This window comes from Carlito syrichta, unplaced genomic scaffold (assembly GCF_000164805.1).
Source record: "Carlito syrichta isolate Samal-C Ts95f unplaced genomic scaffold, Tarsius_syrichta-2.0.1 Scaffold316420, whole genome shotgun sequence".
Lineage (NCBI taxonomy): Eukaryota > Metazoa > Chordata > Mammalia > Primates > Tarsiidae > Carlito > Carlito syrichta.
Genome location: NW_007260516.1, coordinates 181,785 through 197,121, shown reverse-complemented (window position 1 = coordinate 197,121; position 15,337 = coordinate 181,785). Strand labels below are relative to the sequence as shown.

Here is a 15,337-nt window from a genome sequence, read left to right as displayed (position 1 = left end):
CTCTGAATTATTTGTAAAATGAATGTTCAAAACCTGTCTATGTTAAGAAAGAATGTGTGTTTAGGGAATTAGGCACTAACTTCCTTGTAAAAAATTTGAGAGAAAAACTCAGACATAATTGTTAATAATCATTCAACCAAATAGATTAAAAAAAAAATAGATTTCTCACATATGAGAAAGTGTCTGGTATAATAGATATAAACTAAGAGGATTTTTAAAAAAAATTAGAAAAGTAAAATGATCATAATGATAGCAATGCCAATGACTAAAATCAAAGTTACAAAATTGTGAGAATGATGTTTATATGGTTAGCCTAATATTAGTTTAATGTGATAGATGACTACTTGAATTTAATCTCAAAATTGTGCATTTGGTAATTCACCCCAGGATGTGACAATATTTATATACAAATATCTTCTCCAGGGTAAAATTAAGCCTGAGTGACTTGTTTATTATATACATTCCTAAGTCAGAAAATATCTTATTGTCCCCACACCTAGCTATCAATTTATTTTGCTGAGAGCTTATCAATGCTTACTTTCTAGGTTGGAGGAGGGTTCCTACAGCTAAATGTCAGAAGAGAGAAGAAAATGTAAAACTCACCAGTGGCGTCAGCTTTCGTTTTGAGCTGGTTCTCACACATTTTGACGTAGTAAGTGAAAGTCTAACTGAAAAATATTACACTTTTCACTCAAGGTCTGACGACTGCCCCTGTGTTATCCCACAACTAAAATCCCAACAGACTGCATTAATGAGATTAAATGAAAGAGGAGTTAAAGGTATCAACGGTTCCATTTCATTAAGTAAGGGTGAAAGGCTGCTCGGGCAAGGAAGGCAGTAGGGAGAATATTGGTTTTTCTTTTTGATACTATTTATTTGCTAAAGAATGCAGCATTTGCTTAATAGCAATCAGCAATTTAAAAACATCATTCCTCCCCCCAGAAGTGGGCAGATACGTAAAATTTCTGTACTTAAATTCCCTTTTGCGTTCATCCTGTTGGAAACAGATCTGATATGCATATGGTATGTAGCAAGTCATTCCTGTGACTATAAATGCGTAACGTAAATTTCCTTCAGAATCAGTTTGTTTCAAATTATTTTGGATGAAGGATCACATAAAGGTATTACCATGTTCCTATTCTCCAAAATATTGGATCATGGTTGTCTGTGAAGTAATTAGTAGAGTACAGGAGCATTTTACAGTCTAAGAGATATGCATACTTTTATAGCAGCGACAGCAGCAACAGAGCCTGGGAGCTGGTTTGGGGACTTCACACCCGGTGACCTCACCTGGCCCCAAACTGGAAGTCTAAAGGGATGTCATTATCCTAGTGTGCCTCAGTGTTCCCACTTGTAAGATAAAAATGATGAAGAAACACAGATAAAAACTTCTGATCCTCAATCCTTGTCACTAGGAAGAATAAATATGTAAATATGTAAAAAACTGCTTTAACTTCCATAGGAAAAAATATGCTCTCTATATGAGAGGAAAATGCTTACATAAGTATTAGCTTTATTTAACTTTGCTTAGAGTTGCTAAATTGCTTCAATTATGAATCTCAAACCTTCCTCTTTGCCCCTCACCTCCCTCTACCACCTTCCACAGCTCTCAAGTTCTTTCCACTAATTGCTTATCACAAATGGTTTCCTTTTTCCCTATTGATTTATTTTTTAAAAATAAATTTTATTGTGTATATTTAAGGTCTACAACATAATGTAACAATATGCATATACTATATATATGATGAGGAGGACCAAACAAAAAAAAAAATCTGGAAGTTTTTTGAAGGGTGGGCCTCTTATAGTACAGGTTTTTCCCTAGGTAAGCATTCTAGGAACCCATCAGCATCAGTGTACCAGTTAGTGTTGTTGGGAGAGGCTGCATAGGCTACAGTGAAATTTTTTTTGGAGATTCTTTCAATGCCTTTGTCCATCTCATGATGGATGATTTATGAGTGAATCTGCCCACACTGCGCTGAATGCTCAGCAGTTTTTGACCCCCAAAACAGCATAACCTCTATGCCCCACCCTCCCTATTCACCTGATCTTGCCCCCGAGTGACTTTTTTTTTTGTTTCCCTGATGAAAATGTCCCCAGAGGAAAATGTTTTGCTGATATGGAAGAGGTGAAACAAAAAAATGGCAAAATAAAATAATGGCAGAAGCACTAGAAAGGCATCAAAACTGATGAGATCAAAAACGATTTTGAGCAGTGGAAAAAGTGTCTTGATAGGTGTACTGCATCAAACAGAAAATACTTTGAAGGTGACTGAAGTTTAAACATGCAAGAATAAAAACACAATTTTTAAATAAATAAATCCCTGTTTTTTGGGAGGTCCCCCCTCATAGTAAAGTGGTTGCTTAGTGAAACAAAAGTTAAAAAAAAAAAGTCCACTAGTTCTACTAAATGAAATCCATCGTCTCACATAATTACTCATTTTTCCCCCAATGGCAAGAGCACCTACAATCTATTCATTTAGCAAAAGCCCTGAATACAATACATTGTTATTACCAATGGTTTCTTGAGCCTTCTTTCCTTCCTTTCTTATCTTTTCTTAAAGATCTCCACTTTTTCCTGGTCTACATTGTAGAAGTGCTTTTTGTTAGGGAGAAAGGCAAGGAGTGGAGAGGCGGAGAGAGGAAGTTAGCAAGTCCATTCAATATTATTCTCAGGATGGTAGAGCTGAGCCCAGTGGTTCTCAGCTCCGGATGCCCATTGGAATAATCTGGAGAGCTTAAAAATATGATGCCCAGGGATTCCCCTCTTACTCCCATTGATTTATGTGGTACAGGGCCAAGGCATCTGGAGTTTAAACACTTCCAAAGTGATTCTAGGCCAGGTATGGCTAGGTTCACGCCTGTTGTCTCAGCACTTTGGGAGGCTGAGGCAGGAGGGTTGCTTGAGCCCAGGAGTTCAAGACCAGCCTAGACAACATAGCAAGACAAAAATAATGATAATAATAATAAGTCAGATGTGATGGCACGTGCCTGTAGTCCTAGCTGCAAGGGAGACTGAGGCAGGATTGCCAGGAGGTCAAGGCTATAGATGAGCCATGATTATGCTACTGCACTTCAGCCTAGGCAACAAAGTGAGACCTCAACTCAAAGGAAAAACAAAAAACAAACACAAAGCAAAAAACAACAAAAATAATCCCATACGAATAGTGGTTCTAATGGGCAGTCAGGACTGAAGACTTTTGGAACGTTCCAGAATCACCAGAAATGTATATTATAAATTCCTAACCCCCACCAACTACTGTGTCAGAATATGAGGAGGGATCTGGGAAACTATAGTCATAAGCACTTAAGTATTTGTTAGGATTTGGTAACAACTCAAGGAAAGAACCCTGGACTTTGGGTTAGCACATCTGGTTGTGAATTCTTGGGTAATTAATGCTTAAGTTTTTCTGTGCCTCAGGCTGGCTGCCCATCTCTGAAATGAGATTGTAACATCTACATGTGAATTGATATAGGAAGTAAATGTGCAAGTGCTTAACACAGTGTCTAAACCATATTGAGAATTCAGTAAACATAGTTGAATATGAATCTACTTGCCTTTGCTTATCTCAAGAATATGTATTTTGGCTGTTGACTCTGGTTATCATTCATTCATCTGAGACTTATCAATTAATTCATAAGTAATTAATACTATTTGCACTGGAAAATAAACACGATGAAGTTCATAGTCCAGTGTATATTTAAAACCTATGGATTAAATCCTACTTGAATAGTTTCAACATAATTGTTAGTTTTCTGCATGATACTAAAACCAATATTCTTAGGAGACCTATAGGTAGAAAGTCATTTCAGAACTTTTTTTTTTTGGTCAGAAAGCAAACAGATTTGGGAATGTCAAATGTTTCATGTGTTATACTGTAGTTCAAATGTGGTGACATAATTGGTCTCTGAGAACTATTTAAAGGTTATTAATTATTAACCGGAGTGGAATGGAATTTATAGATGCCATTCACAGAGACTGAAAGCCAAATATCAGGGGTAGAAACTTATACCCTCTCACGTCTCCTGAGCTGTGATAAAAATTCAGTTCCTGTCCTGGCCAACCAGAAAGTGGGTATGAAAGAGCGGAGAAACAGAGTGAGCTGAATCTTGATGCACAGGCCATGATCATCCCCAAAGAAACAAAGGGCAGGGTTGGAGATGGAGCTCAGGCATGAGGGGTGAATTTAGCCTGTGATCAGGAAAGCAGGAAATGGTTGGCATTTTTCTAAAGTTATATTTTTATCACAACACTCTCCTCATCAAAAACTTTTCAGCCCTTTGGTTTCACAAAATAAACCCAGGCTCCTACTTGGCCTGCCTTTCCACATCCTGGGCCAGCTCTGTCTTTAGGCATCGACTTGTGGTCCTAGGCTCTGGTGATCATTCACCTTAGCCACTTCAAATGCCTCATTTCTCTGCCTTTTTCATGCCACCTCTCCTCCTTGGTACTGAAGGTCCCTCTCCACTGTGCTCCAATTACCCACATCCAACCTATTCTCAAGTTTAACTTCCGCTGCCTCTGTAATGCATCTCCTGACCATTCCACCCATGGTAATTTCTGCTTACCCTGAACTCCTGTGTCCCTACCACTCATTTGGTCCTGGTGCTCTTCATTAATCCAGTTTATGTGCTTACCTTTCACCTTGACTATAAGCTCCTTAGGGATAAAACCCTCTCTTTGTATGTCTCCTATGGTCTAGCATAGGGATTCAATAAAATGAATGGGGTTGATCAATGGGTGAGTGTATACTTGCTGATTGATTGCAACACCACCTACTTTCATGATTTCATGAGTCTCACCACCTACTTTCATGATTTCTCTGACTCATATTTGACATTGACAACACATCTTTGGGGTATGTCTGCCTGCTTTCTTGCTGCTGTTTAGTGGGGCTGTGGGATGGGTTAAGAAAAAAAGTTCTTGCCTCTTTTTGCATTTTATTTAATCACAGTTGGTTCTAAGTATACAAACAAAGAAGTTGAAACAAAAAATAACTTCTCTTGAATTACAGTTCTCCTTTAATGCACTACCTTTCCCTTCATTCCCTTTGTATAACATTTAGTTGCAACTCTGAATCATTTTCCAATTGGTTTAGGTCTTTTCCTCCCTTTGGCAGATTTACTTTTAGGGATCTTATCAATAGAGGGGCGAAGAAGTTGACTTCTCCCTGGGTGGCTCTCCCTGGACTCCATTCCACAGAAGACAGCAGTTTTTATGTACTTTTTACATAAACATGGTGCTTAGGATTGTCCCTGGTATCATAAGACATTAAGCCATTGGACAGAAGAAGTTCTACAAAACCCCTCCAAGATTCAAGAGGAAATGAGGGATGGATCTCCTTAAACAGAAGAAATGTCACTTAAAAATAGCTTGAGTTTCAGAAACGGTCCCACTTTAGCCTAGTGTTTTTCAATGTGTTGCCCCCAAAGTCAGCAGTATCACTGGGAACTTATTAAAAATGTAGACTCTTAGACCCTCTCCAGACCTACTGAATCAGAGACTGGGGATGCAGCTCAATAGTCTATGTTTTCACAGTTGCCTGGATGTTTTGAGGCACGCTCACGTTTCAGAACTGCTGGTTTACAGCATGGGTTTTCTAGTCAGAAGGAGCTGGATTTAATTCACAGCTCTGTCACATACTAGGTATGCAGTCCGGATAAGGTATTTTACTTTGCTGATGTTTCAGTTTCATCATTTGCAAAGTGGCAATGCTATAGTGTGAATGTTGCGTCCCTCCAACATTCTTATGTTGAAATCCTAACCCCCAAGGGGATGGTATTAGGAAGTGGGGCGTTGGGGAGGTGATTAGATAATGAAGGCAGAGAGTTTATGAATGAGATTAGCGCCCTTTTACAAAAGACCCAAGAGAGCTGCCTTGTCCCTCGACCATGTGGGGACACAGTAAGGAGGCTTAGAACCAGAAAGCAGGCTTATCAGCCTCTAGGAATGTGAGATAAAAACTTCTGTCATTTATAAGCCACCATCTACAGTGCTTTGTTGTAACAGCCCAAACTAAGGCAGGCAATAAGAACATCCACCTGATAGACCTGTTGAAGAATTTAAAGTGGGATGATTTCTGCAAAGTATTCAGTATAGTCCTGGGCACATAATAGGCATTCAGTAACTTTGAACCATTACTATGCTATTCCTTTAGTGAAGAATAGAAAGTGTTCCATGCTTCAAAAATCTCTGTTATTTCTCTCTACACATTTTCAAAACTTGGCTGCATGTTAAGATCACTTGGGGAGTTCTTTAAAAAATAATCTGGTTCCCAAGAGACTTAACATCAGACTAATTTAGCAAGAATTTTGGGAAGTGAGACCAGACATTTTTATTTTTCATATGAGATACGAAGATCATTCTGATGTACAGTGTAATATACTGTTGTAACAGATTATAATCAATATTGTCACAAGAAAGAGTTATGAGATTACATGTGGGTAAGAATTAATATCAGTAATGTGAGATGTTGCACGCATTATCTCCATGACTGTGTATAAATTCAGTAGTAAAGAAATATAGACAGATGCAGGTTCTAGAGCAAGGTTTCCCACCCTCGCCATTTTTTTTGGACATTTTGGGCTAGATAATTCTTTTGCCTGGGGAGCTGTTCTGTGCATTATAAACACCCTTGACCTCTATCCACTAGATGCCAGTATCACCCCTCTGTTCAAAGACAACCAAAAAAAGGTTTCTAAACATTCCCAAATATCCACTGGGGAAAAACATAGGCCCCAATTGACAACCATTGTTCTAGAGTTTCAGTGCCTGGATACAAATCTGGGCTTTACTACTTAACAGTAGGATTAGAGCACATTACTTAACCCCTCTGTGCCTCCGTTTCCTCTCCTGTAAAGTGGAGATGAGAATGGTACACAACTGATGCAGTTCTGTTTTGTTATTTGAGACATGAAAGAGAACATGAATGTAAAGCATGGATGACAGTGGTTGTGATGAAAGATATTCAGTAAATGTTATAGCTATCATTAATACATGTATTGGTAGTCTTATTTTGATTTCAAACCACTGAAAAAAATCTCCTCCAAAAGTCTTTACATAGAAATTTGCATATCCATTCATTCATTTATCCTTTGACACTCAGAATGACTAAACACTCATTACACCTTAGGGTCAATGGCTGGTAGATATGACAGAGAAAAGAGCAAGAGATTTAAGGGTATGTTAGAATTAGAACAGGGTTCTGTTTCCACTTTTCTAGCTATGCAATTTTAGGAAGTGAAACCTCTCAGAACCACTGTTTCCTCATTTGTAAATGAAGAAAAATAATGACTATTTTATGTACTTGTTATGAGAATTAAACCAGATCATATATATGAAAGTACCTAAGCTCACATCCTGATATAGAATAGCCACTCCTTAAACATTGAATTCTCTTGAAATTATAGTAGAAAAGAGCATAGCAGGAAACAAGGTGAGCATACTTCATAAGCATGGCATCATTTCACCTGAATTGATGAGTAAGCAGAGAAAAGGATTTCTCCAATCATGACAGTGTTTTGTTCTGTCAAGTCAGCATTTGCAAAATGAGGTCTCTGAATGGTACTTAGTAAAACTGAATATAATATTTTAATGCAGTCGATTCTTCAGAAGGCTAAAAGAATGGGTTAATCTATTTAAAGTTTTGTAAATGCATCATTTGTGCTATTGAGCACTAATCTTTTACAATCCACTAAGAAACTTTAGCAGTTTAATTTTGGTGCAATGTAGAGTAGCGACTATTGTTTTAATCAGTAACAAAATTATTTTGGTGACTGAGTTTGCAAGTATCTTAACTTTCATTCAAACCTATATTACAAAAAACATTTCACATTTTCAAGCATTTTCCCTACAGTGTTCCTGTTTATTTTTCATCAAGGGAAAGTTATATAGGTAACAGAGTAGAAAACAAAGAGACTAGCAGTTTTCTTATTGAATAACATTAGGACAGAACCCAAAATTCAAACAGCAGAAGTCTTGAGCCCTGAGTGCTCATTTACAAACACATTCCTCGGCTTCTTTCCAACATTTCTGATTTTAAGCCTTAGGAAAGTTAACAGGAATAATTTCACAGTATCACATAAGATAGATTCTTCTATTATATGAGTTATTAGATAGATAAAATATGTAAGGTAGGTTTTGGAGAACAATTAATTTTTATTTACTTAAAAAAGTGCTGTGAACTCATAAGTGGACCTTGAATAATTATCATAATACTGTAAGAAAGGGATTGGCAGTAGTGGGAAACTGCTGGGGGGGGGGGGGAAGGGAGCCGCACACCTCATCAACAAGGGGACCTGCATAATGAACATTTGTATACCTAAACCTGAATTGTACCCCACATCTTTAAAAAAAACTAAAAAGTAAAAAAAAAAGTGCTGAATATTTTTGATATTAAGCAAACATTTTCTATCTCAGTAGAAATTCAGGCTATTTAAGAACAGAGATCTGAACATTAGGAAATGGCTGAAACTCAATCACTTCTTAAATTTTGACTTTTGTTCATTTAGTGATACTTGTTTGTTGCATACATATTCCAGCACCTGAGTTAAGTATCCAGCCCATACTTTTAATATGCAGAAACAAAACAGGCTTTCCTGGTTTTCATTTAGTATCTATTTGGTTACATTTAACAACTGTGATTTTGGCATTTCAGAGACAACTCTTTTTCCTATTGTTTTTTCCTATAACCAATTATGATTCCTTCAAGCCCATATGTCAATAATATGCTTATAAATTTTGCTAAAAGAAAAGCACAATTTCTGCGTTTTTCTGTTGATCTTGTAACTACCATAAACCTTATCAGAAATGCTATAAGGTTAGTTTGTCATTAGTTAATTTCTGGTGTGCCCAAGGTTACTGCTAATGATACCACTTTACTTCTTGAGTCCCATGGCTCTAGTTAGTAATCATTTTTAGGACCATGCAGTTGCGGGTCTATAGTGCATGTGTGTTTATATGTGTACATGTCTATATGTATAAAGATATGTTTATGTACATATGTATACATTTATATGTGTATAAACATGTGTCCATATGTAATTTATCTTTTGAATATGGGATATTTTACTTGTTTCTAATATTCTGGAAGATATTCATTTCCGCAGAAATCTCAAAAACTGCCATCAAAGAAGAAACACATTTGTAACCTCCCAATAGATCTTTCAACTGGAGACTTGAGCTTAGGTAAAGCGGTAAGCTTCATGTTATAATCCTCAGTTTGGTGGTGAGCTTCAATGCTGCCTTAATGGTGCTTGTTCTACTTCCTTCTATTCTGAAGGTCATTATCCTGAGTGGAGGAGACAACATCCTTAAAAATATGCAAAGAGAATCCCAGCACTTTGGGAGGCCTGGGCAAGAGGATTGTCTGAACCCAGGAATTCAAGATGGGCCTGGGCAACATGGCAAGACCTCTTCTCTACAATAAGCCAAAAAGTTAGCCCGGAGTGGTGGTGCACAACTGTAATCCCAGCTATTTGAAAGGCTGAGGCGGAAGGATCACCTGAGCCCAGCAGGTTGAGGCTGTGGTAGTCATGATCATGCCACTGCATTCCAGCCTGGGCAACAGAGGAGACTCTGACTCAAAACAAACAAACAAGCAAACAAATCCCAAGAAGATTGATAATATAAGAATCTTTCCCATGAGATACTTAACTTGGAAGTTGACTTCTAATAAGCTCCTTCATAAGCCCTTATATGACAAAGACTTCTATTATTTGGTGTCATGGGCGACAGTAGTAATTTTGCAAGTTGCTGACTATGCAACATCATAGGACAAGCTTTGATTGTTTTAATCCAGGAGACAAGACTATAAATTGCTGCACCTGGGACCTATATTATTGTACATTCTTGCATGAACTTCATTCATGTTTGCTCAGACTTTTTTTTTTTTTTTTTTTGAATTGGAGTCTCACTTGGTCGCCCAGACTGGAGTGCAGTGGCCGCTCCCGGCCACCGCAACCTCGACCCGCTGGGCTCCAGCGATCCTTCCGCCTCAGCCTTCCGAGTAGCCGGAACTACAGGTGCGCGCTACCACGCCCGGCTGATTTTTTGATTTATTGTAGAGATGAAGTTTCGCTGCCCAGGCGGGTCGCGAACCCGCGGGCTCAGGCAATCCACTCACCTCAGCCTCCCAAAGGCGCGGGTTTACAGGCTGAGCCACTGAGCCCGGCTTGCTCAGACTTTTTTAACCAAACCATTTCCACCTCTCAAGAGTCTAGTCTTCCAATATGGTCATAAAAACAACAACAACAAACAGAATTGCTTATTCCTTATAAACATTAGTAATTTTTAACACTAGATTTATAGGTTTGGTCCATTTATTGTTATTACTTAGATGCTATTGCATTTTTTAATTCTTTCTGTATAAAGATACCAACAACATCCTCCTCATTTACATGAGAACCAGGCAATCCTGTCAAAAGAATTCAGGTGTAGTCATTAGTGTAAAACCAACTCAGTTTTGTTCTAAAACCAGCTGAAGAGTTGAGTTTCTCATATCTTCTAAGGAACATATTCACCAGGAGACAGCTTAACAACTGGATACAGTAAATTTACTTAAAAATGTAGAAAAGTCCAAGAATGGTACCATTGTCTCTGCGTGCAACCCAAGTTGGCATTAGCAGGAAGAAATTTGTCTCTGAAGTAACTTATAAGGTAGAACTGTATATGGTTCTTTTCCCTAACTCATCCCGGGACATCTTATAGGATCTTCAGCCTACCAAGATCATGAATATTTTATTGAACAGAGTGAGAAACAAATGAAGACTGTAAAACCACGTAAACAAATTATGTTGTCAAACTAAACGTAGAATTAAATCTTTCTAACTCAAAAGTGAAAATAAGAATTTAGCTTGACCTAAAAGAGGAAAGCAGAAAATCCAGAAAAGCAATTGAAGGCATATATATCAAGTCATTCAGAGTTTTCATTTTCAGACACCTCCGGGGTCCACAGAATTAAACAGTAACAACAGGTAGCGTGGATTGAGAACTTACTACTATATGCCAGGCACGGCATTAAAAGATTTAAAAGCATTACCTCATTTATTTAATCACAACAACTCTGACGAAGAAACTGAGGTACAGCAGAGCTAAGGAATGGAAGCTTCGATTGGTGATTCTGCATATGAGTAGGGTCAGCACCACTTCCCACTCTGGTGTACCTGATAGAAATGCAAATTCCTCAGGCCACCTCAGACCTGCTGAGATATGATCCAGAAATTCTAGGAGTGAACATTGCAGTAATCTGTGTTTTCAGAAGCTCTCCAGCTGAGTCTAATGCCCGCTAAAATCTGCAAACCATGGCTTAAATTACATAATTAGTAATGCAGATCCACGTCTGTTTAGACATTTAAGCCATTTCTCTAAATCACATATACCACAACAGACTTGTTCACAAAGGTGAGGAATATTTAGGAGCACTTCAAGAAAGACATACTTTTAATGCTTAAGTATTAAGTGCTGATATTTTTTCTATTTGAAGAAGTTTTGAAGAATTGTTTCCATACCCTGTAATTTCATCTGGGATAGATGATCCTTGTAAACAAAGACAAATTGCATATTATACAAGCCTTTTTCTGTTTGATCTAAGGAGAGACACTGGATTATCTCTTTGCCAGGGGAAATAAATTTGGTGACTGCCAAGGTGGATAGACTGCCTGTACTGTGGAAATTACAGCATGTCACTGTTGTTGGGTTTAAATTCCCCGGAATGTCTCTGTTGGGACATTACTGGTCTATAGGTTACTGACCAACAGTACCATGAATTTTTGATTCTAAAGTCTACCTAAGATCCCCTAACCCTCATGAAATTTGGCTACCTTCCATAAGTCTGTCTCCAAATGAGAATTGTCATGTTTTTTCTTTCTACCTTACAATCATGGACATTAGGCTGGGTTGGCATTTTCACCGTTACTATTTTTTTTTTCTCTTTTAATTTTTATTTTGAAATTGTGGGGTACAATTCAGGGTTAGGTATCATTACTATTTTTTAATACTTTTACTGAATGTTATTTCAGGACTGAATTGAACTCTGGTATCCCTAAAGAAAGACAAAGGAACTAAGACAAGTGTATATGCTGTGCTTTCTAGAACTAAAGTGTTACTGTAAAAAAAAAAGTTGGGGGCTTACCCTGTTTTGTCAGGACAAGGGAAAAAACACTGAATGTGGATACAATTTAGTAACTGTAGTGACATTTGACTTCTATTTTATTTATATTTTGTTTGTTGCCCTGAATACATATTAGTTGTTCAAGTTTCTGACCTAAGTACTATTAAGTAGTAAATTAAAGTTATTTTCAAACTGCTTGAAAAGCATTATCAAAATATAACTGCTTGGGGGTCAACAAAGCCTGGGAAATCTTCAGTAATAAATGTCATATCAAAGACTTAAAAGACTTCTTCTTCCACCTTATTTAGACACTTTTTTTTTTTCCTGGGCTAAGATAAAAATCGCCAAGTAGAAATAATTGCTATTTAACACCACCACACCTATTAACAAATAATAATTGGGTGATCTGCAGAAATAAGTGTTGAATTATTGTTTTATGGTTGAAAATTAAGAACTGTATCCCCACGGCTAAGACATTTTTCAGATGAGTAGGAACATTTCAATAAAGAACAATACACATTGTCGACTCTGTGACAAAAACGCTCATAGAGCGAATAACCCAATTTGCTCATGCCCTTGCAACTAATGGGTCCAAGAATAGTTAATGCTGGGAATCTAAAAATTATCTTTTGTTTGCTAAAGGCAGTTGATGGGTGATGTGTTGAATGAACAGCCGCCTTAGGTATGTTTCAGAAAAGTGCTTATTCTGATTTTCTGAAGAGAGACTAAATGGCGTTGCTGAGGAGTTCATATTGCTTAGGGTATGGAAAAGACAAGATACTTAGGATACCTTAAAACAGGCAAGGATTCAAACAACATTTACTCAAAAAAATGAATCAATGTGTGAATTAAGACAGAGCTAGTCATCAGCATTGGATAGGGCCTGCCTTATTTGAGATTCCAGATCATTAATTCAGAAAATAACAATCGTATATTTTTTAAAGAATTGTATCCTATGTAAATTATAGGGATATGAGAAAGATAAAATAACATCTTGTGCTTAGCTTCCTTTCAATGTTCAAGAAAATAACACCAGTGTGCCGTGTTCCATTCATATACAAGGGAATAAATTCCTCTTTCCTCTTTCATTTTATCATAATGGTTAGGACAATGGTACTCAAATTAAATTTTTTTTTAACTGCAGCACACTTAAGAAGGTTAAGAACCTACAGTTATCCTATCCCACTAATTCCCACATTCTGTGGATTTTGAACTGCCTGTATATCACATATGCAAAACAGCGACTTTACAATGTGATGTATTAGCCTGAATTATTGGTAGAGTAATGAATTAGAGTCATCTATAAACTATCTAATAATGTGTCCATTTTAGTTTGTGAATACCAATATTTTAGTAACTTCCCAGTAATCAACTAAGTTAATAATGAATGGGTCCCTTTTTTTTTTTTTTTTTTTTTTTTTAGTTGGCAGGTGCCTATAGTTCCGGTTACTGGGAAGGCTGAGGTGGAAGGATCTCCTGAGTCCAGCAGTTCAAGGCTGTGGTAGCCATGAATGTGCCACTGCACTCCAGCCTGGGCAACAGAGTGAGATGCCAACTGAAAAAAAAAAAAAAAGCTAAATTTTTGATTTATTGTAGATACAAGGCCTTGCCAAGTTGCCCAGGCTGGTCTTGAATACCTGGGCTCAAGCAATCTTCTTGCTTTTGCCTCCCGAAGTGCTGGGCCTATTCTTATATAAAAAGGAAACTCAGTGGAATTGTCATTTGCATATTATGAGAGCTGACAAAAGAGCTTGTGATATTTAATTAGAGCCTGGTCTGAAAAAACCCATGGTCCTCCCAGTCAACTGAGAATCAAACTTTGAGTAGCACTGATTTGTGGCATGAGCTTGGACCTGTGCTCATGTTCTGACTAGTCCACTTAAGAGGTATATCCTCAGTCAAGATCAACTTCTCTGTGTCTAGGTTTCCCCATGTATCAAACTGGTGCAGTGATTCTTCCTCATAAAGTGGCTGAAAGAAGAAAAAATCCTGTTGTAAGGTGGTTGGCTCATGCTTGGCACATAGCAAGTGGTCAGCAGGTAGTGGTCATCACTAAGCATGAAAACTGCCCACCCTATATCTGAGCTCATTGCCACTGTATCAAAAAAGAGCCAGAAGCCCGGACATGCTGAGTTCCTGTGTTTCCCTCATTGCCAAAGGCTGAGGGTCCTCTTGGACAGCTACCACTGGGGACATGCAGATGTTGAGGTTGAATACCTGCAACTCCTCTGACTTGGCAGACCATGTATCAAATAGAGCTGTCCCAAAGACCATGCTTTCCTTCCACAGAAGGAACTAGTTCTTACTCTTTGCAATTCCATGACAGGGAAAATTATACCTCTTGATTAATTCAGCAGTAAATTCTTACAACTGCATACTAAATGACTGGGCCCATACTCATTTACACTAGCTAGTTATCTAGCTAACAAGTTGCCAGTCATGTTAAGAGAACTGTATAAACATTATTATTCTTATACTAATTATAATAGCAATAACAGTTATAAATAATATTACTTCATATTTATATGACAGTGTACATTTTTTAATTTGAAAAATTTTACCATTTATAAATGAAACCAATTTACATAGTGAAGAATTTCTCTACAGAGCAGAAGGAAAGGCATTAAATAACCAGATATAGGGAAAGAAATCGCCAACTAAGCATTGAATTTTTTTGGGGAAAAAAAGTGCTATATAATTCAAAGATGGTTAATTTTGTCCCACTCTCCCATAGATGGCTCAGTTCAAACAAAATAAGGACATAATAGTCTATTAGTAAGGCCAGCTATAAATGGCAGACTGCCACTCCTGTGTACCCTGTTATCATTAGGGATTTGGAACCAACAATGCACGAAACCTTTCTCAAATTCAAGTCTTGAAGTCCTTTCTCACCATCAGGAAGATCCTCCTGTTCTGTTTGCATTTACTTCAATATGTAGTGCCAAAAGATATCACACATGCATCTTTAACATTTATTCTGTAAAACAATGATACAGGATTCATTTAGGCATCTCTTAGACAATTATTGAATACTTATTAGTGTCAAGTCCGGAAATTCATTAAACAGTTTATATAACAAATTTTACATCTTATGATTTTTGATCTGAAGAAAAAGCACAGTCTCAGCAAAAAGGCCATTGTGAAAGACATGTTACTTTGCCTGGGGAGATAGCTGATGAAGGTTGCTCTTCCACGTTTTCAAAGTTTCCCCTAAGGACAGCAAGCGTGGTG

The 15,337-nt window shown here is 37.5% G+C and overlaps 1 protein-coding gene across 2 annotated transcripts in view; it reads right to left on the bottom strand.

Annotated features, from left to right (window-relative positions):
• Positions 1–15,337, bottom strand: part of RORB (RAR related orphan receptor B) — a 198,352-nt gene that overhangs the window by 69,421 nt on the left and 113,594 nt on the right. The window contains exon 1 of one of the 2 annotated variants that reach the window (XM_021707173.1): positions 604–692. The exons of the other annotated variant lie outside the window; for it this stretch is intronic. Coding sequence (XP_021562848.1) covers positions 604–643 — 40 coding nt within the window. The 5' untranslated portion in view covers positions 644–692. Of the gene's footprint in view, positions 1–603; positions 693–15,337 lie in introns of those variants that run through there. 2 annotated transcript variants of the gene reach the window in all.